This window comes from Plecotus auritus (assembly GCF_963455305.1).
Source record: "Plecotus auritus genome assembly, chromosome: 13".
NCBI lineage: Eukaryota > Metazoa > Chordata > Mammalia > Chiroptera > Vespertilionidae > Plecotus > Plecotus auritus.
Window position 1 is genome coordinate 15,152,874 of NC_137779.1, and position 23,485 is coordinate 15,176,358.

The following is a 23,485-nucleotide window of genomic DNA, read 5'->3' on the forward strand; positions in this document are numbered from 1 at the left end:
ATATGGTAAAATCCGTATTTTAAGCAGATATCACTAGCAATGATTTCTGGAAGCAATTAAAATAGAAGGCCAGACAAAAATATTAAATAACTCAGCCAAGTAAGGTCTTGAACTGAGGCAGGGGTTGGCAAATATTACCGAGTTCATGGGCCAACTCCTGCCCTTCCCACCGTTTTTTTTTTTTTTTTTTTTTTAAATAAAGTTTTCTTGAAACTGTGAGCTGTGGGACAACTGCACACTAACATACTTGTATTTGGAGGGGGGAATCAGACAAAATATTTGAAGAAACAATGGTAGAACAACTTCCTAATTTGATGGAAACTATAAACCCACAGTTCCACAAGCTCAATGAACCCCAAACACAAGACATATAAAGAAAATTACTCCGCCCTAACCGGTTTGGCTCAGTAGATAGTGTTGGCCTGCGGACTGAAGGGTCCCAGGTTCAATTCCGGTCAAGGGCATGTACCTTAGTTACGGGCACATCCCCAGTAGGGAGTGTGCAAGAGGCAGCTGAATTGATGTTTCTCTCATCATTGTTTCTAACTCTCTATCCTTCTCCTTTCCTCTCTGTAAAAAAATTAATAAAAAATATTTTAAAAAAAGAAAAGAAAATCACTCCAAGGCACATCATAATCAAAGTGCTTAAAACCAGCAATAGAGAAAATCTTAAAAGCAGCCAGAGGAAAAAAGACATCACACACAGAAAAACAGATAAAGACAACAGATTTCTCATTATAAACAATACAAGCTGGAAGACAGTGGAGAAACATTTTTAAATTCTGAAAAAAAGAAAGAGCTGTCAACCTAGAATTATTTAAAGCAAATCATGTATACTACATTGTAGGGTTTATAACGTGTAGCAGTAAAACTGTGACAATAGCACAAAAGCTGGAAAGAAGAAGGGAAGCATACTGTTTTAATGCTTTTATATACCACAGGTAAAGTGGTCTGTCATGTGAAGGTAAACTATCATAAGTTAAAGAAAAATATCACTAAACTAACATAAGAGTTACAGCAAGTAAGCCAACGAAGACAAAATGGAATAACAATAGTCAACTGAAAAGAAGGCAGAAAGGGAAAAAGAAATTAACAATAGATGGTACAAAAAATAAAACAAATAATCAATTTTGCATAATCAGTAAACATATGGGATGATCTAAACACCCGAAAAAAGAAAAAGGAAAAAAAAAAAAAACAGAATCTGGCACAAAGGTAAAAAAACAAGACCCTACTATGTATTGCCTAAAAAAAACACTTTATACAAGGACACAAATTGGTGAAAATAGAAGAATGGAAAACATGCTGACACTGATCAAAAGAAAGCTGGAGTGGCTATATTAATGCCACACAAAGTAGACTCCAAAGCACTTAATATTACCAGGAATAAAGGTCATTTAATAATGATAAAGAACATAATAATCCCAAATGTTTATGAATCTATTGCAGAGCTTTAAAATACAGATGAAAAATTGCTATAACTGCTAATAGACAAATTCACAATTATAGTCAGAGATTTCACTCTCCTCCAGACAACCTGAACACTATCAACCAACTGATCTGAACCAACACTTATAGAACTCTCCACCCAAAACAGCAGAATACATAACTATTTTCATAAACATATATAACATTGACCATAATAGAGAATGTTATGGCCATAAAACAAACCTCAAGTTTATAATGACTGAAATCATACGAAGTATGTTGTTTGACCACAATTTAATTAAAAAATTAAAAATCAACAACAGCCAGGCTGGTGTGCCTCCGTGGTTGAGCATTGGCCCATGAACCAGGAAGTCATGGTTTGATTCCTGGTCAGGACACATGCCCGGGTTGCAGGATTGATCCCTAGTAGGGGGCATGCAGGAGGTGATGTTTCTCACTAGTGTTTCTATCTCTCTATTCCTTCTCCCTTCCTCTTTCTAAAATCAATAAAAAATACATTCTTAAAAAAATCAACAGCAGAAAGATACCCAGAAAATCCCCCCCAACTATATGGCAACAACTCACACACTTCTAAAGAGCCTATGGGGGGAAACCAAGATGATGGCATAGGTAAACACCTAAACTACTGCCTCGCACAACAATTTCAAAACTACAACTAAAAGACAAAACGGACATCATCCAGAACCACAGGAAGGCTGGCTGAGTGGAAATTCTACAACTAGAAGGAAAGAGAAAAGCACACTGAGACTCAGAGGAGCTGCAGAAGGCAGAGGTACGCAGACGCGCGTGTGCAGAGAGGACTGGCAACTGAATACGCAGCTGGCTTTATCAATCGGGAGGAAGACAAAAGCTCCTGACTGCGCTGAACTCCAGTTCCGGGAGAGACTCTGGGGACCCAGACTCATATGGGGAGAAACTAGACTGTCAGGAAAGAGAAAAGCACACTGAGACTCAGAGGAACTGCGGAAGGCAGAAGTACGGAGGCGCGCACGCGGAGAAGGCGGGCAACTGAGTACGCGGCTGGCTTTCTCAAGTGGGAGGGAGACAAAAGCTCCCAACAGCTCTGAACTCCAGTTCCAAGTGAGACTCTGAGGACCCAGACTCATTCGGGGAGAAACTGGACTGTCTGGCAGCAGGCGGAACTCGAGGGCGGCTTTCTCTCAGAGGTGCTTGCAGAGATTACCACGGGACACTGAGACCCAGGGGCCTATTAGGGCAGGGCTGATGGAAAGCCAATGCTGTCTGCTCCGCCCTGAGACTCCGCCCCATCCATGCTGAGCCCAGAGGCTTTTGCAAGTCTAGTCTCACAAGGGTGTCTCCAGCACAGAAGTTCTCCCAGTGTAGACACAGCTGATCCTCGCAGCCAATTGGCCTGGAGGTCGATTCCTCCCAGTGATACCAACAACAATCAAGGCTTAACTACAACAAGACTGTGCACACAGTACACAAAGAGGTGCACCAAGAGTGTCCACCTCAGGTAACTGGGGAGGCTGAGCCACTGGGCCCTATAGGACACCTAGCACACAAAGCCACTCTATCAACTCAGGGAAGCAGCCAAAATGAGGAGACAAAGAAACAGGTCACAAATGAAAGAAATGGAGGAAAGCGAATGACTGGATATAGAGTTCAAAACTACGGTTATAAGGTTTTTCAAGAATTTTCTTTTCTTTTTTTTTTAAAAATATATTTTATTGATATTTTACAGAGAGGAAGGGAGAGGGATAGAGAGCTAGAAACATCGATGAGAGAGAAACATCGATCAGCTGCCTCCTGCACACCTCCCACTGGGGATGTGCCCGCAACCAAGGTACATGCCCTTGACCGGAATCGTGACCGGAATCGAACCTGGGACCCTTCAGTCCGCAGGCTGACGCTCTATCCACTGAGCCAAACCAGTTTCGGCATCAAGAATTTTCTAGAAAAGGCCGATAAATTTAGTGAGACCCTCAAGGATATGAAAAAGGACTAACTAGAAATTAAGCATACACTGACTGAAATAAAAAATAATATACAGAGATCCAACAGCAGACAAGAGGATCGCAAGAATCAAGTCAAAGATTTGAAATACAAAGAAGCAAAAAACACTCAACCAGAAAAGCAAAAAGAAAATAGAATCCAAAAATATGAAGATAGTGTAAGGAGCCTCTAGGACAACTTCAAGCGTACCAACATCAGAATTATGGGGGTGCCAGAAGAAGAGAGAGAGCAAGATACTGAAAACCTATTAGAAGAAATAATGACCGAAAACTTCCCCCACCTGGTGAAAGAAATAGACTTACAACTCCAGGAAGTGCAGAGAACCCCAAACAAAAGGAATCCAAAGAGGACCACACCAAGACACATCATAATTAAAATGCCAAGAGCAAAAGACGAAGAGAGAATATTAAAAGCAGCAAGAGAAAAACAGTTACCTACAAGGAAGCACCCATACGATTGTCAGCTGATTTCTCAACAGAAACTATGCAGGCCAGACGGGAGTGGCAAGAAATATTCAAAGTGATGAATAGCAAGAACCTACAACCAAGAGTACTCTACCCAGCAAAGCTATCATTCAGAATTGAAGGGCAGATAAAGAGCTTCACAGATAAGAAAAAGTTAAAGGAGCCCTGACCGGTTTGGCTCAGTGGATAGAGCAGGCGTCCTCAAACTACGGCCCGCAGGCCACATGCGGCCCACCGAGGACATTTATCCGGCCCGTCGGGTGCTGCTGCCTGTCCTGCTTAGCAGCCGACTCGTCCCGGGCCCACAGTGTGCATAGGAATTTGTTCAGTTTTTTTTTTTTTAAACTATAGTCCAGCCCTCCAACGGTCTGAGGGACAGTGAACTGGCCCCCTGTTTAAAAAGTTTGAGGACCCCTGGGATAGAGCGTCGGCCTGCGGACTCAAGGGTCCCAGGTTCGATTCCGGTCAAGGGCATGTACCTTGGTTGCGGGCACATCCCCAGTAGGGCGTGTGCAGGAGGCAGCTGATCGATGTTTCTCTCTCATCGATGTTTCTAGCTCTCTATCCCTCTCCCTTCCTCTCTGTAAAAAATCAATAAAATATATTAAAATAAATAAATAAATAAATAAAAATAAAAATCAAGTGAATAAAAAATCTGATGAACAGAATATACTGGTGAATATAATAGAATCAGGGGCATAGAAAGGGAGTGGACTGACAATTCTCGGGGGGAAAGGGGTATGGAGGTTGCGGGAAGAGACTGGACAAAAATCGTACACCTATGGATGAGGACGGGCGGGGAGGGGGGTAAGGGCAGAGGGTGGGGTGGGAACCGGGTAGAGATGAGCAATGGGGGGAAAAAAGAGGAACAATTGTAATAATTTGAACAATAAAGATTTATTACATAAAAAAAGAGCCTATGGATCAAAGAAAAAATATGGATCAAATAAACACATTAAAAAATTCCTTGAAAGTCACAAACTACTAAAGCTCACTCAAAAAGGAATCAATAACCTGAGTAACCTTATAGCTATAAAAGAAACTGTATTTTTAGTTTAAAAAATTCACACAAAGAAAACTCCAGGCCTAGATGGCTTCACTGGAAAGTTCTACTAAATATTTAAGGTAGAAATAACACCAATTCCATACAAACTCTTTTTTTTTTTAAATATATTTTATTGATTTTTACAGAGAGGAAGGGAGAGGGATAGAGAGTTAGAAACATCGATGAGAGAGAAACATCGATCAGCTGCCTCCTGCACACCCCCCACTGGAGATGCGCCCGCAACCAAGGTACATGCCCTTGACCGGAATCGAACCTGGGACCTTTCAGTCCGCAGGCCGACGCTCTATCCACTGAGCCAAACCAAACCGGTTATGGCCAAACTATTTTTATTTAAATATTTAAAATTACCATAACAATAGCATCAAGACCAAGAAACACTTAAGGATAAATGTAATGACAGGTGTGCAAGTTCTATACACTGAAAATTGCAGACTATTGCTAAGAGAAAAATTTTAAAGATCTAAACCTATGGGGTTATATGAAGTGGTATGGATCAGTAAGCTCAATACTGTTAAGATACCAATTCTACCCAAATTCATTACAGATTCAATGCAATCCAAATCAATATTCTAGCAGGCCTTTTTGTAGAAATTGACAAAGTGATTCTAAAACTCATATAGAAATGTGAAAGACTTAGAATACTCAAAACAACTCTGAAAAGTAAGAACAAAGCTGGAGGATTCACACCACCTGATATAAGCACTTACAAAGTTACAGTAATCAAGACAGCAGGGCATTAAAAAACAAAACAACAAAAACAGCGTGGCATAAGCATCAAGACATACATTAAGGCCAACGGAACCAGAACAGCATGTCCAAAAATAGGCCCACACATATGTGAGCAACTGATTTATGAGAAAGGTGCAAAGGCAATTTCCTAGAGAAAGAATCATCCTTTCAACAAATGGTACTGGGACAACTGGATATCAAATTTTTAAATTGATTTTTAGAGAGGAAAACCTAAAACTATAAAATATCTAGACCACATAGGAGAAAATCTTTGTGACTTTGGCCAAGATTTCTTAGACACATATACCAGAAGTTCAATCCCTAAAAGAAAAAGTTGATAAATTGGACTTCATTAAAATTGAGAACTTTTTGCCCTGGCCGCTATGGCTTTGTTAGGTGTCGTCCAGTGCACCGAAAAGTTGCCAGTTCGATTCCCTGTCAAGTCACATGCCCGGGTTGCGGGCTCAATCCCTAGTGTGGGGTGAGCAGGAGGCAGCCATTCAGTGATTCTCTCTTATCACTGATGTTTCTATCTCTCTCCCCATTTTCCCTTCCTCTCTGAAATCAATAAAAAAATATATTTTTAAAGGGAGGAAATTGACACATGCCACAAAATGGATGAACCTAAGGACATTATGGTAGGTGAAATACACTAGACAGAGAAGGACAAATGCTTCCACTTATAGGAGTTCCCTAGAGTAGTCAAATTTATAGAGATAGAAAGTAGAACATAAGTTACCAGGCGCTGGGGGAGAGGTGATGGGGAGTTCCCTTTAAGGGGTACAGTTTCAGTTTGGGAAAATGAAGAAGTTCTGGAAATAAACACTGGGTGATAGTTGCACAACACTGTCACTGTACTTAATGCCACTTAAATGTACACTAAACAATGGTTAAAGCGGTAAGTTTTGTTATGTGTATTTTACCACAATTTTTTTTTAATCCTATTTTTAAAAAAAGGAGAGAAGAAATCCCAAGCACACATCCCATTAGCCGTCAATACATGTCATGTAGCCTTTGGATATGCTACTGTGCATTTGTGAGAGAACGAGAGGCAGATGATACCTTGGTATTATTATGAAAATAGTTTTGACCTCCTGAGTCCCTTCCCCTAGAACCCTGGCCACAATTAAAGAACTACTGCTTTAAACTATGCATTGTGTGAGGTTTAAAGGACTCATGCCTGTAGAAATGTACAAGTCTCTGCAATAAAATCTTTGTCTACATTCCATTTATTCTTTGTCAGCAAGCCTTAGCCTCATTTTGAATTATGTAAACTGAGCTGTCTCGAATTACTGTGTGAAATTGAATATGCTGCCTAAATTGTTTGGAATTGATTTCGCAACATTTGCCCACAAAGAAATAGAGGAAGACTTAGTATAGCAGAAGCACACACATCCAGTCACGTTGCTCAGGAAATAAAAAAACTTCCTGCCAACAAATGCAGGAGAGAATTCTACCCCATCTCTTCCCACTGCCCACAACCCACTCCATGGCCTCCACCAGTGGATGGAGATCTTAAGGCAGCCACTACACCATGCTGGAGCGCCCACCCAGGACCAGGAGGATCCAGCTTCCCCGTGGGCAGTATAGCCTCCATCAGATTGCTGCAACATTCTTCCTTGGAAAGCGCTAACAGCTGCTTCCCAGCAGGGCAGGATGTTCCCATGGGTTCTCCTTCCGCCCACTACACAAGGCAGTGCTGGAACAGAGATATTTATCCAGCACAACACTTAGAACCAGAAGGGAGAAGATGTGAAAATAAGGGCGGGCTGGGCCCGCTGTACAAGTGACATGACAATTCTAGGAGAACAGCTCTCCTGGGAACAGCAGCACAGAACTTGGGCCAGTTGTCTCTTCTCTGGACACCTTCAAGAGGGAACAGAGATCACTGATGATAACACAGAGCACTAAAAATACACAACAGCCGAAACCGGTTTGGCTCAGTGGATAGAGCGTCGGCCTGCGGACTGAAGGGTCCCGGGTTCGATTCCGGTCAAGGGCATGTACCTTGGTTGCGGGCACATCTCCATTAGGAGGTGTGCAGGAGGCAGCTGATCGATGTTTCTCTCTCATCGATGTTTCTAGCTCTCTATCCCTCTCCCTTCCTCTCTGTAAAAAATCAATAAAATATATTTAAAAAAAAAAATACACAACAGAGGGCCATCCCTGCTAAACAGGCCTTCTCAAGAAGAGTTACCTGTGTCCTGAGGTAAGAAGGTGAGAATAAGGGGCTTGAATTCAAGTAGGATGGGCAGCACCTGAACCACCAGCAAACATAAGAAGGCCAAGGGCTCAGCCTGGATAAGTGCCACTGAGCAGGAAAGGAGCACTTTGCTCGGCTGGAGCCCAGCAGGATTCAAAACCAAAAGGTACCGCAGGACCAGATGGCTTCACGAATGGGCTATGGCTCTGGGAGTGGATGCCGCTGGCAGTGGAGGAGCGCTTCGCCAGAACACCAGCAGCAGGACAGAGAATGGACTTGGGAGGGCAGAACTAGGTGAGGGAAAGCATTACCAGGCATTTGAAACAATTCACAGGAGATCATTCTAGTAAAAACTGTGATTATGTTACAAACTCCCCACCTTCTCTAAGTGTTCTAAATGCCATTTGCCCTTTCATGAGATGAAGAACCACCTCCAGACCTCCCCCAACACCCCCATCCACTCAGGTTCTTGGGATTCCCTGGCTCAGCAACCTTTCCGTGCACAGAATGATACTCCAACCAACTGAGCCACCTTGCCAGAATGATGAAAAATTTTCATAAGAACCACACTCCAGAGACAAAACAAAAGAAGACTGAGGAAAGTTTCCAGTCTTACTAAAGAAAAGATAGAGAAAATATTATGAATAAAGTTTTTACAGCCCCCCCCCCCCCGAAAAATTAAAAAGAATGAGGCAACTTACAAAGATCCCCAAACACTGTCAAATGAAAACGTCAAAAAACTGTGTAAAAAGTACTAATTCCGCCCTAACCGGTTTGGCTCAGCGGATAGAGTGTCGGCCTGCGGACTGAAGGGTCCCAGGTTCGATTCCGGTCAAGGGCATGTACCTTAGTTGCGGGCACATCCCCTGTAGGGGGTGTGCAGGAGGCAGCTGATCGATGTTTCTCTCTCATCGATGTTTCTAACTCTCTATCCCTCTCCCTTCCTCTCTGTAAAAATCAATAAAATATATTTTTTAAAAAAAGTACTAATTCCATTTATGTAAAATACTGTGTATGAATGTTTTCCCAACTGTCCTGGGCTTTCACTGCGGGTTGCCACGCGGTCTGCATCCTCCACACCAACAGGGTAGAGGGGAATCTGAAGACTGTCTCCCCTTCCACAGTTGGCCAACAAACCACTAAGGGCTAGCAAAAGCCCGCCTGGGCCACAAGCAAGCCTCATTCCTTTCAGGTACTTCTAATCCTCTTGTTCGGTCTTCTAAGACCACAAAACTTTGTAGCTACTCTAACTGACCCTGGGACTCTAGAGGTAGCCAGAGGCACTCAAAAGGACTGCAACAGGAGACGTGAAGTCAATCTAAGTGTGCAGGGGTCCTGGAAGCTCATGTCTCCAGACTGGCCCTCTGGGATGCCTGTCCTCTGTGGTGGTTCCTAACCCTTGTTCAACACCCTGGGCAGCCCCAAGCTATTTCCTTCACAGAAATGAACTCCAAAGGAAAGTCCCCCAGGGAACAAGGCTTCTGTGACAAGTGGGAGTGCAGGGTGGACCTGGAGGCCGTGTTGGTCCAGCATATCCCACAGGGCTCTGCTCTCACTCTGTCCTGTCTAACATGGAGCAGTCAACAGCTGAGACCAGACAGACAAGAAGCTGATCAAACTGATGGTTGGCTGCCAGGGATCCAGAAGTCAGCCTACAGAGAGGGACTGGAAGGGATCAGAGACACTGACTAAGGATAACGACTAGCCTAGGTTCACTGAAGCAGTCCAGGTTCACTGAAGAGACAGTCACCAGGCAGAGAGGAGAGGAAGAAGGCCCAGAGGTGAGTGTGTGCAGTCCCTGCACCATCACCTCTCAAGAAAGGCTTGTACTGTGCAATGGCCTATGGAAGGGCAGGTCACTTCCTCAAGCAGGGGGCAGTCCAGTTCTAAAGCCTCAGTGTCAGGCAAGTCCATCAGAGAGGCATCCAGGCCCTGAGGCTCCAAACTGCAGGAGCCCTCAGCCCCTCTAAATCCCAGTCTGGGTGGCTGGTGAACTTCAGGTGAGGATCCATATTTGTGAGAAGCCCTCACCTGCCCTCAGCTCTCAGTTCAGCCAGTATCTGCAGAAGCAAGCTTCCCCCAGTGTGAGGCCAAGGCCAGCTGGCTCTGCAAAAACTCCCCTACAAGTCTTCCATAGGCAGGCAGCCACAAGGTCCTTGTCCTCAACCCAACCCCCACCTAGGGACAGCTGCAAAGCCTGCTGGCTAAGGGAGCTGTTGCTCTTTATGTAAAAATATAAATAGCCATTTGTGCATTTATTCAATAACTGATTTCTGAGTACCCACTCTGTGCCAGACCAGACTCAGGAGACACAGCATGAACGTGACAAAGAGCAAAACATGTCAATGTGAACAATCCTAGCCCTGTCCAAAGTGCTGCGGCTGTTTGGTGGGCTTTCAAAGACTATACCCCCACCCCCTGACCATCAAAAATGGCTACTCATTCAGCTGTATGTATCAGACACTGCTGAAAGCCACTGTGCTCTGCTGCCTGGTGGAGGGGGAAGGAGGGAGGACATGAACCAGACCCTCTCCTCATAATATTCCCTTGTGTGTGTGTGAGGAGTCCTGCTTACAGTTTAAGGTGAGGTCCTTACACTCCCTGATGTCCATTCGTGGATAACATTTACTGTTGGCCTTTATGAAGCATTTGCTTTATATCACACTAGAGGCCCGGTGCACGAAATTCGTGCACGAGGGGGGGGGGTGTTCCTCAGCCCAGCCTACTCCCTCTCCAATCTGAGACCCCTCTAGGGATGTCCGACTGCCCGTTTAAGCCCGATCCCAGTGGGTCCCTCCCAACTGCCAGGCCTGGGTCCCTCCCAACTGCCTTTCCTGCAGGCCTGGTCACCCCCAACTTCCCTCCTCTGCCAGCTGGGTCACCCCTAACTGCCCTCCCCTGCTGGCCTGATCGCCCACAACTGCCCTACCTTGGAGACCTGGTCCCTCCCAACTGCCCTCCCCTGCTGGCCATCTTGTGGTGGCCATCTTGTGTCCACATGGGGGCAGGATCTTTGACCACATGGGGGCAGCCATCTTGTGTGTTGGAGTAATGGTCAATCTGCATATTACTCTTTTATTAGATAGAATAGAGGCCTGGTGCACGGGTGGGGGCCAGCTGGTTTGCCCTGAAGGGTGTCCCAGATCAGGGTGGGGTTCCCTTGGGGCGTGGGGCGGCCTGGGCGAGGGGCCTGTGGTGGTTTGCAGGCCGGCCACACCCCCTGGCGACCCAAGTGGAGGCCCTGGTATCTCGGGTTTATTTATCTTCTACAATTGAAACTTTGTAGCCTAGAGCGGAGCCAAGCCTTCTGCTTGCTCTGTGGCGGCAGCCATTTCTGTTGGGGTTTATGTATCTTCTATAATTGAAACTTTGTAGCCTTAAGCGGAGGCCTGGGACGGCCAGGGCTGCAGAAGCTTGGCTTCCTCCATCACCACGGGCAACCCTAGCCTCCTGCTCTTTCCAGCTCTGTGGCTGCCGCCATTTCTGTTTGGTTTTATGTATCTTCTATCATTGAAACTTTGTAGCCTTGAGTGGAGGCGTAGGCCAGCAAGGGCAGGTGGAAAGCTTGGCTTCCTCCATTGCGGGGGAAACCCAAGCCTCCCTCCTGCTTTCTGTGGCAGTAGCTATCTTGGTTGGGTTTATTTGCATATTTGCTCCTGATTGGTTTGTGGGCGTGGCTTGTGGGTGTAGTGGAGTGATGGTTAATTTGCATATTACTCTTTTATTAGATAGGATTTCTTAGAACTTTACACTTAACCCATTTAATTCTCACAACATCTTTATGAAGTTATGTCCATGGCACAGATAAGGAAACTGAGGCACAGAGAAGTCACAAAGTGGGTAGCAGAGCAAGATCTGACACCAAGCAGTGCGGCTGTAGGGTCCAAGTTCCTTTTTGTTGTTGTTGAATCATCGATCAGCTGCCTCCTGCATACCTCACACTGGGGGTTAGGCATGTGCCTTAACCAGGAATTGAACCATGACCTTCTGGTTCACAGGTGGATGCTCAACCACTGAGCCACACCAGCCAGGCTCTGGTGTTACTTTAAATGAGCTGTCTGTAGAGGAGCAGAGCAGCTGCAGTTAGATCAAGGGGAGTCCAGTGTTGTGGTTTGAGAACTTGCACCTTATGGCCTTGCCACTGTTGCTCAAGGGTTAGAGCGTTGGCCCGCACATCAAAGGGTTGTGTGTTTGATTCCCAGTCAAGGGCATGTACCTGAGTTGCAGGTTTGCTCCCCGCCCCTGGTCAGGGCATGTACGTGATGTCTCTCTCTCACATCGATGCTTCTCTCTCTCCCCCTCCCTCCCTTCCTCTCTAAAATCAATAAACAGCCCTAGCTGGCTTGGCTCAGTGAATAGAGCGACGGCCTGCGGACTGAAGGATCCCGGGTTCAACTGAGGTCAAGGGCACATGCCGGGTTACAGGCTCGATCTCCAGTAGGGGGCATGTAGAAGGCAGCCAGTCAATGATTCTCTTTCATCATTGATATTTCTATCTCTCTCCTTTCCTCTCTGAAATCAATAAAAATATATTTAAAAAATAAATAAGTAAAATAAAATCAATAAACATATCTTTGGATAAGGATTAAAAATAATAATAAAGTAATGCCAGACCTGGGCTTTCCTTCCTCCCAGGTCATTGCCCATAAGCCACAGATCCCCAGCCATCTGTACTCTGCCCACTGCCCACATACCATTCACCCTCCCCTGGACTTCCCTGGCCAAACTATGGCCCATCTTTAGTGGCAGGACTGTCTTTTACTAAACATCCCAAGTCAATAGGTAAATCACACAGAAACCAGTATATCGATGTTACATAAAAACCACATTGTGATCCCACCCTTCCCTCTGGCAAAATGTTGGCCCAAAATTGGGCTCTTCGGATTACTGACCTGCTCAGCATACAGGAAGGAGAAAGGACTGATCACCAACTCTTCAGCAACCCAAACACAAAAGCACATGTGACAAGGGAACAATCTAGCAGCACACCAAGGAAAAGACATTTAATCAGTCTGTTGCTATCTACTAGGTTCTAAATGTTGTCACTGACACATTCCACTCAGGGGGAACAGAGGTAAGATATCATGGGTACAGGAAGGGCCCACAACTAGGCCACCTCCCATGATGTATGCATGCATTAAGTGCTGCGGAACTGTCAGAGGAGGGCAGGGGGAAGGTAGTGCCAAGGAGCTAGGTCTGGGAAGCAGGACCAGAGGGCTGCAGGCAAGAGCAATCTGGACAGAAAGAGGAACAGGAAAAAAAACAGCCTAACAAGAGCGAGAATGTACAGACCCATTGGCCAAAGTGTACAACAAAAGCACATTCTTCATTCCTAAGACTAGAACCACTAACTGAAATATTAACCCTGCCTAGCTGCCACCTGGGCAAACCGGAGCTTTAACCACAGCACATCCTGTGCCCGCAACACCATCTGTGATGACACAGTGCCTGGCACACAGCAGGTGGCAGTGAGGGTTTGTTACAGGGTGAATGCAAGCAATGGGATGGGGAGCATTACCTTTCATCTTTCAAGGAAGCTAAGTACCAGGCGCCTCCTCCTGCTCTCTGAAATGATCAAAGTGTTCAGGGGGAAGGGTCATGCCATACGCAACTTACTGTGAAATGGTTCAGAAAAAATATTTTGTGCATGCATACATTTCTATGCATGAGTATAAACACCCAGGGGAGATAAGGCAAATAAAATAAAATGCTAACAATAGGTACATCTATTACAGGATATGCAAGTGTTCTTGCACTAATTGTATTCTTGCAACTTTTCTATAAGTTTGACATTTTTTTTAGGAATATATTTCTTTATGTATTTTTATTGATTTCAGAGGGGAAGGGAGAAAGAGACAGAAACATCAATAATGAGAGAATCACCAATTGGCTGCCTCCCACCAACTGAGAACTCCTAGTTTATATAAACATTTCCTACCAAATGTTTACTTTAAAAGCAACAACAAAACAATTAATTAGCTAGTGAGGTTGGAAAAGTGTTACACTACTTTCCAACTAAAAAGAATGAAATTATAAAAACCAAAGCCCAGTCTGCTAGTAGGGCAAGGTGTTACAAGGTGGTAGGCTGTGGAGGAAAGAACTCCAAACTCAGAAGGCACTTGGCCAGCCTAAGTGCAGGCTCAACTTTCCAGCTACTTCTATAAGCTTCGGCCAGTTCTGCTTATAAAATATCCACGTTTCCTATTTGTTAACCCGTATGCTGCTCCAGTGCTGTGGCCACTTCTCGGCTCACTGAGGATTTATCAGTTCAGCATACCCAGCAGGTCCCTAATGCCTTGGGGAAAGAAACCTGAACTAGGAGCCAGCTCCTAGTGGGTCTGAATCCCAGCTACTCTGCTCTCCAGCTATGTGACTTTATACAAGTCACTTGCCTCTCCCAGCCAGCTTTCTTTATCCCAAGGCACACAGTTCCAGTCCTGCTACATCACCTATAGGGCCGGGAACTCAGCCAAGACCATGCTCACTCAGGAAAGGTAAATGTTTTCTCAGCTAAGTATGGTGGAGTCACCCTGGATGGAGCTATGGCTAAACCCATGGCATGATTTTCTTTCATAATTGATGCTTAGAAAAAAAACAGTTTTAGAAATCAGTAATTGATGTTGCATTCCCTGTACAGCTAAAGGGTCAGGGAGATGATACTGCAGTCAGTGGCCCTAAATGCCCCTGTATGTTTGTCACCCGTCAGCAGAGATCCCCAACCTTTCTAACATCTCAGGGAGACAATACACATCTCCACTGGTCATTACGGTTAACCACAGAAGGAATTTGCGGGGAGGGCTGGTCCTATCCCTCAAACCAGGGTATTCAGATGGAAAAAGCTTCAGAATCCCCACCTGGTGAGCCACTGGGCCCATCAGAAGAAAATCGGCCTAGGGCTCCATAGCAGGGGTTAAAGATAGAACACATAAGCCCCTGGGAAAGGTGCACAATGGAACTAGGCCAGACTTCTAGGATTGAATCTCATCTCAGCCACTTAGCTTTATGAGCTCTCTGTATTCCACTTTCCCTATCTATAAATGGAGCTAATAAGAGTATCTAGCCGAAACCGGTTTGGCTCAGTGGATAGAGCGTCGGCCTGCGGACTGAAGGGTCCCGGGTTCGATTCCGGTCAGGGGCATGTACCTTGGCTGCGGGCGCATCCCCAGTGGGGGGTGTGCAGGAGGCAGCTGATCGATGTTTCTCTCTCATCGATGTTTCTGGCTTTCTATCCCTCTCCCTTCCTCTCTGTAAAAATATCAATAAAATATATTTTTTTAAAAAAAAGAGTATCTACCTCATAGGGACCACCTGAGCGTTAACACATGTTCTTACTACAAAAGCTCCTATCATGTAACACATCCTCAATCAAGCCACATCAGACATGCATTTAAAATAAACTTTGGCGAAAGGTCAAGTTCAGCACTCTAGTGTTGCCCATTGCCCCACTCTGTGAAAGGCCTCATGCCCTGGCCTGCATCAGAGAGGAGCCAAAAATGGCTTGGTCCCCGTCCTCAGGGGTTCCCCCTGGCAGAAATCAGAAGACACCCTACTTGCCTGCCTCCCTCCCTCCCATCTGGGAAACAGGTTCTGACAGGTGCCCTCCTCACACCCGAGTATGAGTCTAAGTCAGGATTCCAATAGAAGGAATGCAGGCTACGACCAAAGAAGCACCCCCTCGAAAATGCCAGCCAGCAGAGCCCTGCCTGGAAAGGAGGCACAGCACACAAGAACATCTGCCCTTGCTGCCCAAACACCATCAGGGAGCCAGGTGGAGTCCCCCAATTGTAAGGCAAGTCAAGATACCACTGGGGGCCGCCGCAAAGCTCTAATATGGGGTGTCATGGAATGAAAAAGGTAACTTTGCTCCCTCTGCCACAGGTGCCTCCCTGCCCCAACTCAGACCTAAGTGTGATGACGTCTTCTGTGAAGCCTTCCCTGCTTCACAAGTACAAATGGTTGGCCATCTCTGACACCTGCCTAGGTCAACACACTTAGTGGACCGATTTACACCTTGACTCTCTTTCCACACCTAAAGGGCACTCCCAGAGGAAGGGGTTTACTCTATTTGAGCATCCCTAGTAGATGGGGAGGTATCAAACACTCAGACGCTTGCTGAATTACTGCTGGCCAGTTGGCAGGATATGTGGACAGACAGAAAAGGAGTTGGGGATATTGGTCACCTCTATCATCCAGGTAGGAGATGCTGGACCTGGAATCAGAGGCACCCCAAGGAAGATAGTCATGCATGGTACATGGCTTCACTCAGTGCAGTGACCTAATGTGCAAAACTGGGACCCACAAGCCAGAACAGGATGATGTCTCACCTTTCTACAGGTGTAGACTTGTGTTTTGTTGTTGTTTTAATATATATTTTTATTGGTTTCAGAGAGGAAGGGAGGGTGAGAGAGAAAGAAACATCAATGATGAGAATCACTGATTGGCTGCCTCCTGCACACCCCTACTAGGGATTGAGCCCACAACCCGGAAATGTGCCCTTGACGGGAATTGAACCCTGGACCTTTCAGTCCGCAGGCTGACACTCTACCCACTGAGCCAAACCAGCTTGGGCTAGACTTGTTTTCTAAAGCATCTCATCACAACCCACAATCCATTGGCTCTGGTCCCCAAGAGCCCATACAGTACCCTCCTAGATAGGTGGCCCTTTTCCTGGCTTCCTTTCCTACCAAGGCTATCCCAGAACCAGTCATCCTGCTGCCCAGAGAAGTATCACTGGAGAGACTCCAGGCTGAGTGTGAGCCTAGGGTCTTAGCCACTAGGTAGTCAAGAGGTTCAGTGTATCTAGGGTGGGAGCCTGGCTAGGGCACCATGGAGGATCAGCCACATACCACTGTGCTCCCCAGCCTGCCTTCACCCACTGAGGCCTGACAGCCCTGAGCACTTCCACCTTCATGGAACCCCCTTCCTGCTCCTGGCTACCTGGCCCCAGTTGGCGTGTGTGCGGGAGGCAACCAATCCATGTGTCTCTCTCACATTGATGTTTCCGTTTTTCTCTCTCTCAAATCAATGGAAAAAAATATCCTCGGGTGAGGATTAACAAAAAAAAAGTTAAGAATCATACTTTTCACCCCAGCTGGGTGGCTCAGTTGGTTGGAACATCCTCCCATACACCAAAAGGTAGCAGGTTTGATTCCGGGTCACAGCACATCCCCAGACTGCAGGTTCAATCCCCAGTAGGGGCAAGGATGGGAGGCAACCGATCAAAGTTTCTCTCTCTCTCTCTCTCTCTCTCTCTCTCTCTCTCTCTCAAGTCAATAAAAACATATCCTTGGGTGAGGGTTAAAAATTAACAAAAAAATTTTATAGTTAAAAGGAAATCATACTTTTCAACTGCATTGTTATAAAAAATGAATGCCTATATGTGTACATTACATTCTCTTTGACCTAAAAGTTCAATTTTCCTGCTGACTTGAGAAGAAATCAAACATTTTCACGAACTCCTAAAAGCACTGTGAGCCCCCAGCATTGCCTCTCCCGGGTCTATTAGATAAATCAGCCCTGAATTTGGGGATTTGAATTTCTTGCTGCAGTTCAGATGGGTACACCAGAAACAGGTAGAGATTAAAAAATTGTCTGGGACCTTCTAGCTGCCATGAATGATCTGAACCCCACCACAGGCTTTTTATAGAAACACAAGTTCCAAGGGGAGTTCTAAAGGCATTTAATCATCGCATACAAGGAGCAGTCCTAAGTACCTGGCACTGTCCAGGCTCCCACGACTGCGACACACCTGCGGGGCAGCGCGTCAGTCTCTGCCCCAGGACAGGCCCGCGCGATGCTGGGCGGCCTCCTAGCACCTCCTCGGGTCCAGTCTCTGAGCTGAGTACTTCTCAAGTGTAACACCTCACTGAGTGGCAATGAGCGACACGGCTACTGCCTTCCAGCCGAGGGGTTTCCCGGACTGAGAAGCTGGCATCAACCCACTGCTGGGAGGAAGCAATGGAAACTAGGAGCCTCCACGAGCTGCTCTCTGGACCTAACCCCAGCCTAACTCCAGCCGCTGGACCAGAAATGAGGGCGCAGCTTCTTGGCGAGAAAGAACTCCATCACTCTCGCTTCCATCAACCTCAAAGCATGTAGTGGCTCCACGGACGTGGACCCAAAGGCCATAGCCCTCGAGAACAAAGTTTCTTGATGTACGAGGCGCTCGAGCCCACCAGGTAAACTCACGGCATGGTCCCGGCGGTGCGTGGTCCCGGGAAGGGGGACGCGGCGGACCGCGGGTAGGCCTCAGTAGGCGTCCGCCCGGGACACGGCCCCACCAAGTGGAGGGAGGTCCGGGGCGACCCCGGCCCTGTTCGCCCCGCCCCCGGCCGCCCGCCCCGCCCCCCCCGGACCGCGCACCTGGTCGCAGCGGCTCGGTGACGGTGAGCACGAGCAGGAAGAGCAGCAGGAAGGCACCGCTGTCTGCCTTGGGCACCATTTATCCTCCGTTCATCGTCCCCGGGGCGGCCGCGTGACCCCGCGGGGAGGCCGAACCGGGCCTGGCTGAGGGTCGGGGGGCCGGGCCGGGGCCGGGCGTGAAGAGGTGGCGGGAGGGGGCTCTGGCTGGGCCGCGGCTGAACTGGACCGGGGGTTCTCGCGCGCACTCAGCTGCAGCCTGAAGTTCCGACCGCAGCCTGATGTTCCGACCGCAGGCTCGCGCGCACTCTCAGCCGCAACCTAGGGTTCCGACTTTGGCTCCGCGCAAGATGGCGGCCGTCCTGTTCGGCTCTGCGACTCCTTGCCTCCCGCCCCCGACGCCGGCGTCGACCAATTAGCGTCGAGGAGGGGGCGGGGCCTGCGCGTTCCCAATGCTTGCGGACCTTTGGCCGAGCTGAGGCGGAGCCTGGGCAGTAGTGCCCGAAAGGGGCGAGGCGTAACGTCGGGATGGTGAGGGGCAAGCCCGACGGGAGGGCGGGACTTAAGGAGTGAAGTGCCATTGGCTGAACAGAGAGGTGGGGCTCGGGGGTGTAACCTGAGCTGAAGGGCCTAGAGGAGGATCTCAGGGCGCAGGGGAGGGGCGGACGATGGGACCAAGTTGACTGGACACAGAAAGGGCGTGGCCCAGTGAAGCCGGAAAAATGGGGAGTGGCCCCGGGGTGGGGGGTGGGAGGTGGGGCAGCTTGTGAAAGAAGAGGGGCAGGATGAGAGGGAGCCAAGGGGGACTGGGACACAAAGGGTCTCACATCTTGCACATCTGCAGGCCGAGGTCCGGTCCGTGGGCCGCAAAGTGGCCTTTTTTAGAAGGTTTGCGCCCTGGCTGAGTGCCTGTTTGTTGGAGCATCCTGCCGTGCATCAAAATGGCTGCAGGTTCGATTCCAGGTCAGGGCACATAGGTTTCAGGTTCCATCCCTGGTCAGGGCCCAGGGATCTATGTTTTTTTCCCTCTCTCCCCCTTCTTTTCTAAAATCAATAAACATATCCTCGGGTGAAGATAAAAAGTAAAAATAATATTTTTTAAAAAGAACTGCAAAAAGGGAAGAAAAAAACTGGAAGGACCCAAGTTTGAGGAGGTGGGAAACGAAGATCGATGCTGTCAGGCACAGGCTGGTGTGGCTTCACTGGCACACACAACTAAAAGGAAGTAGTCTAAAGGAGTATCATGCTTACCCCGCCCCCCTCCTAGCAGGTGTGGCTCTGGGATTGAGCTTCGACCTATGAACCAGGAGGTCATGGTTTGATCCCTGGTCAGAGCACACACCCGGTTGCAGGCTGGATCCCCAGTAGGAGGCTTGCAGGAGGCGACCAATCAATGATTCTCTACCATTGATGTTTCTATGTCCCTTCCTCTCTGGAATCAATCCTATCCTATATATATATTAAAAAAATCCTATCCTATATAATAATCCTATATAATAAAAGGCTAATATGCAAATTGTCCCCTCCACCAGGAGTTCAACTGACTGGAGGCGGCCCAGCCCACCAACCGCCTGGGGCCCCTCCCCCTGGCTGGCTGGACCCCACCAGTGCACGACCGGGCCTCTAGTAAAAATATATTTAAAAATAAAAATAAGGAGTCATTCTAGAGAGACCCTGTAGTAAAGTTGGCCTCTGGAGAAAGGGCACTGCCTACACAATGGGGGCATAGGAGAAGGACACTGGGCACATAAGACCAGATCTGCATAGTATAAAGCCACTGGGGACAATGCTCTAAGAACTGACTTCATATCTGTTATCTGGAACAAGGAGACGATGGGAGGGGACCCAGCAGATAAGGTGTTCTCAGTAGGAGAGAGGAGCAAGCTGTCCAAAGGAAGCACCACCAGCCAGGCACACAAGACCTGGCACAGGGTGTCAGGGCTGGAAAAGAGGGTGAAGGGCCAGCGTGACTCAGTTGAGCATTGGTCGTTGCAACAAAAGGTCCCTGGTTAGATTCCCAGTCAGGGCACATGCCTGATTTCGGGTTCGATCCCTGGTTGGGGTGCGTGCCAGAGGTGATCAATCAATGTTTCTCTCTCACATCGATGTTTTTCTCCCTCTCCCTAACTCTCTTAAAAAAAAAATCAACAAAAAGATTTTTAAAAAATAAAAAAGAGGCCCTAGCCGGTTTTGCTCAGTGGATAGGGCATCAGCCTATGGACTGAAGGGTCTCGGGTTTGATTCCAGTCAAGGGCACATGCCGGGTTGTGGGCTCGATCCCCAGAATGGGGCATGCAGAAGGCAGCCAATCAATGATTATCTCTCATTCTTGATGTTTCTATCTCTCCCTCTCCCTTCCTTTCTGAAATCAATAAAAATATATTTATAAAAAATAAAAAAGAGGGTGAAGGTGGGAGCAGAGAAAGGGGAAGGGCCAAGGCTAGTGAGGACCCATCCTGACCTGGCCCACCTCCGCTCCACTGACTCACTCCAGGAGCAGTCCTCTCAAGCTAACTCAAGGCATGGTTCTCCTGAGTGTCCCTTAATCTTGGGACACTCAGGATCATCTGAGAGAGAGGCACCCACTTCCTCAGGGTGGATGTAGCCAAGGTTAAACCCAAGACTAGGCCAGACATGCCTGCTCCTGCTCCTGCTCCTGCTCCTGCTCCTCAGGGTGTGGTCCTGAGCAGGTGCTAGCTAGACAAAGGAGCTGTCACAGCTGAGGCACTCCACTGCTGGCAGAAATTGGTCCCTGTCCAATGCTGACCTCTCCACTTGCACCATCCTCAAGGAGCATTCCAGGAGCAGCTGATGGCACTCAAAGCAGGATCAAGGTCCAGCTTCTGTCCCAGCCCCAGATCTGCCCTAGGAGCCCAGCCAAGGCTATGGTCTGGGCAGACCCCCAAGAAGGAACACACAGCCAAGAGCAGAAATCCCTGCCAGTTGTCCCCGCCAAAGCCACTATCAGAGAAGCAGGCTGGCCAAGTTTTGGATGAGGAAAGGTAAGTACAGGGAGGTGAAGAGTCCAGCTAAATCTTTCAGGAGTGGGCAGAGCCCTGGCTTCCTAAAATCAGTGACCCTGGGCCTGGAGTCTTTGCCCCACCTGATTCACCTCCATTCTTCACCCTGCTGCATGGCCCGCAGGCCATCTGTGTAGACAAAGGCAAGGACTTCCAAGACTGAAGGGGAAAAACCAGGGACGTTTCTCCCCAGCTCCTTACCTGTGGGTCACTGTGGCCTCTGCCTAAGGTCACTGCCTCTCTCAAGGTCACCCTCTCTATACCATCCTTCCCAGGTTCCAATGACCATCCCTCCCTTTCTCCAGGAATGTGACTACTGTTGGGGTTTCCTGCACTCTGCTCCCACCTTTGTAAATTATGCCCTTATTATACCCTCAGACTGCCCCAACTGGAGTATGTCCTGGTTTCTGCTGGGACCTGGACTGATACAACCACCCACCCTGAATTTCCAGGATTGCAGTCATTAGCCCCACCACTGGTCAAGCAGTCCTAGCTCCACGTTTGGAGGCATGGGTAGATGAAGGTGTCCCCCCAGCGCCCTGCTACCTCGAGTCCCAGCCAAGTGTGAGGTCACTCTCTGTAGGCCTTTGGTCTGCAGCCTACTGGCCAGCCTTCCAGGATTCTGAGTCCCAGGGGCTCAAGTCAGAACCTCATTACCCCAGATACTCCTCCTTTATGACTTCACCCACTGAAGTCATCTGGGAGACAATGCTGAACGTTCCACCCCAGAGTCTGGGCCTCTGGGAGGCAGGGACAGCAGGCCAGGCCAGCCTAGAGGACTATCCGTCCACAGTGTAAATGAGGACACTGCTGGCCCATGTCTTGCAGGGATGTAGAGGGCAGCCTCAGAGGCACTGGGTGCTCCTGGCACTATGGATGATGCTGCCATCCTCAAGCGACGAGGCTATATCATGGGGATAAATTTGGGAGAGGGCTCATACGCAAAAGTCAAATCCGCTTACTCTGAGCGCCTAAAGTTCAATGTGGCGGTCAAGATCATCGACCGCAAAAAAGCCCCCACAGACTTCTTGGAGAAATTCCTTCCCCGGGAAATTGAGATTCTAACCATGCTAAACCACCGCTCCATCGTCAAGACCTATGAGATCTTTGAGACATCAGACGGCAAGGTCTATATTGTCATGGAGCTTGGGGTCCAGGGTGACCTCCTTGAATTCATCAAAACCCGGGGAGCCCTGCACGAAGATGATGCTCGCAAGAAGTTCCACCAGCTCTCCTCCGCCATCAAGTACTGCCATGACCTGGACATTGTCCACCGAGACCTCAAGTGCGAGAACCTTCTCCTTGACAAGGACTTCAACATCAAGTTGTCTGACTTTGGTTTCTCCAAGCGCTGCCTGCGGGATGATAGTGGCCGACTGACACTGAGCAAGACCTTCTGTGGGTCAGCAGCTTATGCAGCCCCCGAAGTCCTGCAGGGCATCCCCTACCAGCCCAAGGTCTATGACATCTGGAGCCTGGGCGTGATCCTCTACATCATGGTCTGTGGCTCCATGCCCTACGACGACTCCAATATCAAGAAGATGCTGCGCATCCAGAAGGAGCACCGCGTTAACTTCCCTCGCTTCAAGAACCTGACCGGAGAGTGCAAGGACCTCATCTACCGCATCCTGCAGCCCGACGTCAACCGGCGGCTGCACATCGATGAGATCCTCAGCCACTGCTGGGTGCAGCCCAAGGCCCGGGGCCTGTTCTCTGCAGCCACCAACAAGGAGGGGGAGACCTCAGGGGCCCATGAGGCCCCAGGGGTCCATGAAACCCCATGGACCCCTGAGCCTGGCTCTGACAAGAAGTCTGTCACCAAGCTGGAGCCCCAGGAGGCACAGCCTGAGGTGAACCCAGAGTCACAACCCAAGGAGGAGATTCTGCAAGAGGTGTCGAGGCCGTTGGATACCAGAAGCGCAGCCCCTACAGAGGGGCAGCCAAGCAGGGACACAGCGGAAAGGGGCTCCCTGAAGCCTCCAGACACACACACCTAGTGAGCCTCTCACATGGCCCAAGGGCTGGCAGGGAATGAGGCAGAGCTCATAGCTTCAAGCCTGAGCTCCAAAAAAGCCAAGGGACAAGCCACTGAAGGAAGACTATCCGGGATGAGCCATTATTTTCGTCAGTTTCTTTTCCCTCCCTTTGAACTTGGTAATCCACATGGTAAAAAAGCAATAAATAACTATATTAGTGCAGACTGTAAGGTGAATGTCTT

The 23,485-nt window shown here is 48.2% G+C and overlaps 2 protein-coding genes across 2 annotated transcripts in view; one reads left to right on the forward strand and one right to left on the reverse strand.

Annotated features, from left to right (window-relative positions):
* Positions 1-18,636, reverse strand: part of DGCR2 (DiGeorge syndrome critical region gene 2) — a 48,649-nt gene extending 30,013 nt beyond the window's left edge. Inside the window, exon 1 of the mRNA XM_080649965.1 lies at positions 18,251-18,636. Within this exon, the coding sequence (XP_080506091.1) occupies positions 18,251-18,329 (79 nt within the window). The 5' untranslated portion in view covers positions 18,330-18,636. The remainder of the gene's footprint in view (positions 1-18,250) is intronic.
* Positions 18,637-22,139: 3,503 nt separating this feature from the next.
* On the forward strand, positions 22,140-23,264 carry LOC308238116 (testis-specific serine/threonine-protein kinase 1-like; the record flags this gene model as incomplete). Its single annotated transcript, XM_080649716.1, has 1 exon — positions 22,140-23,264. The coding sequence occupies one exon, from the start codon at positions 22,140-22,142 to the stop codon at positions 23,262-23,264; it is 1,125 nt and encodes a 374-aa protein (XP_080505842.1).
* Positions 23,265-23,485: the final 221 nt, after the last annotated feature.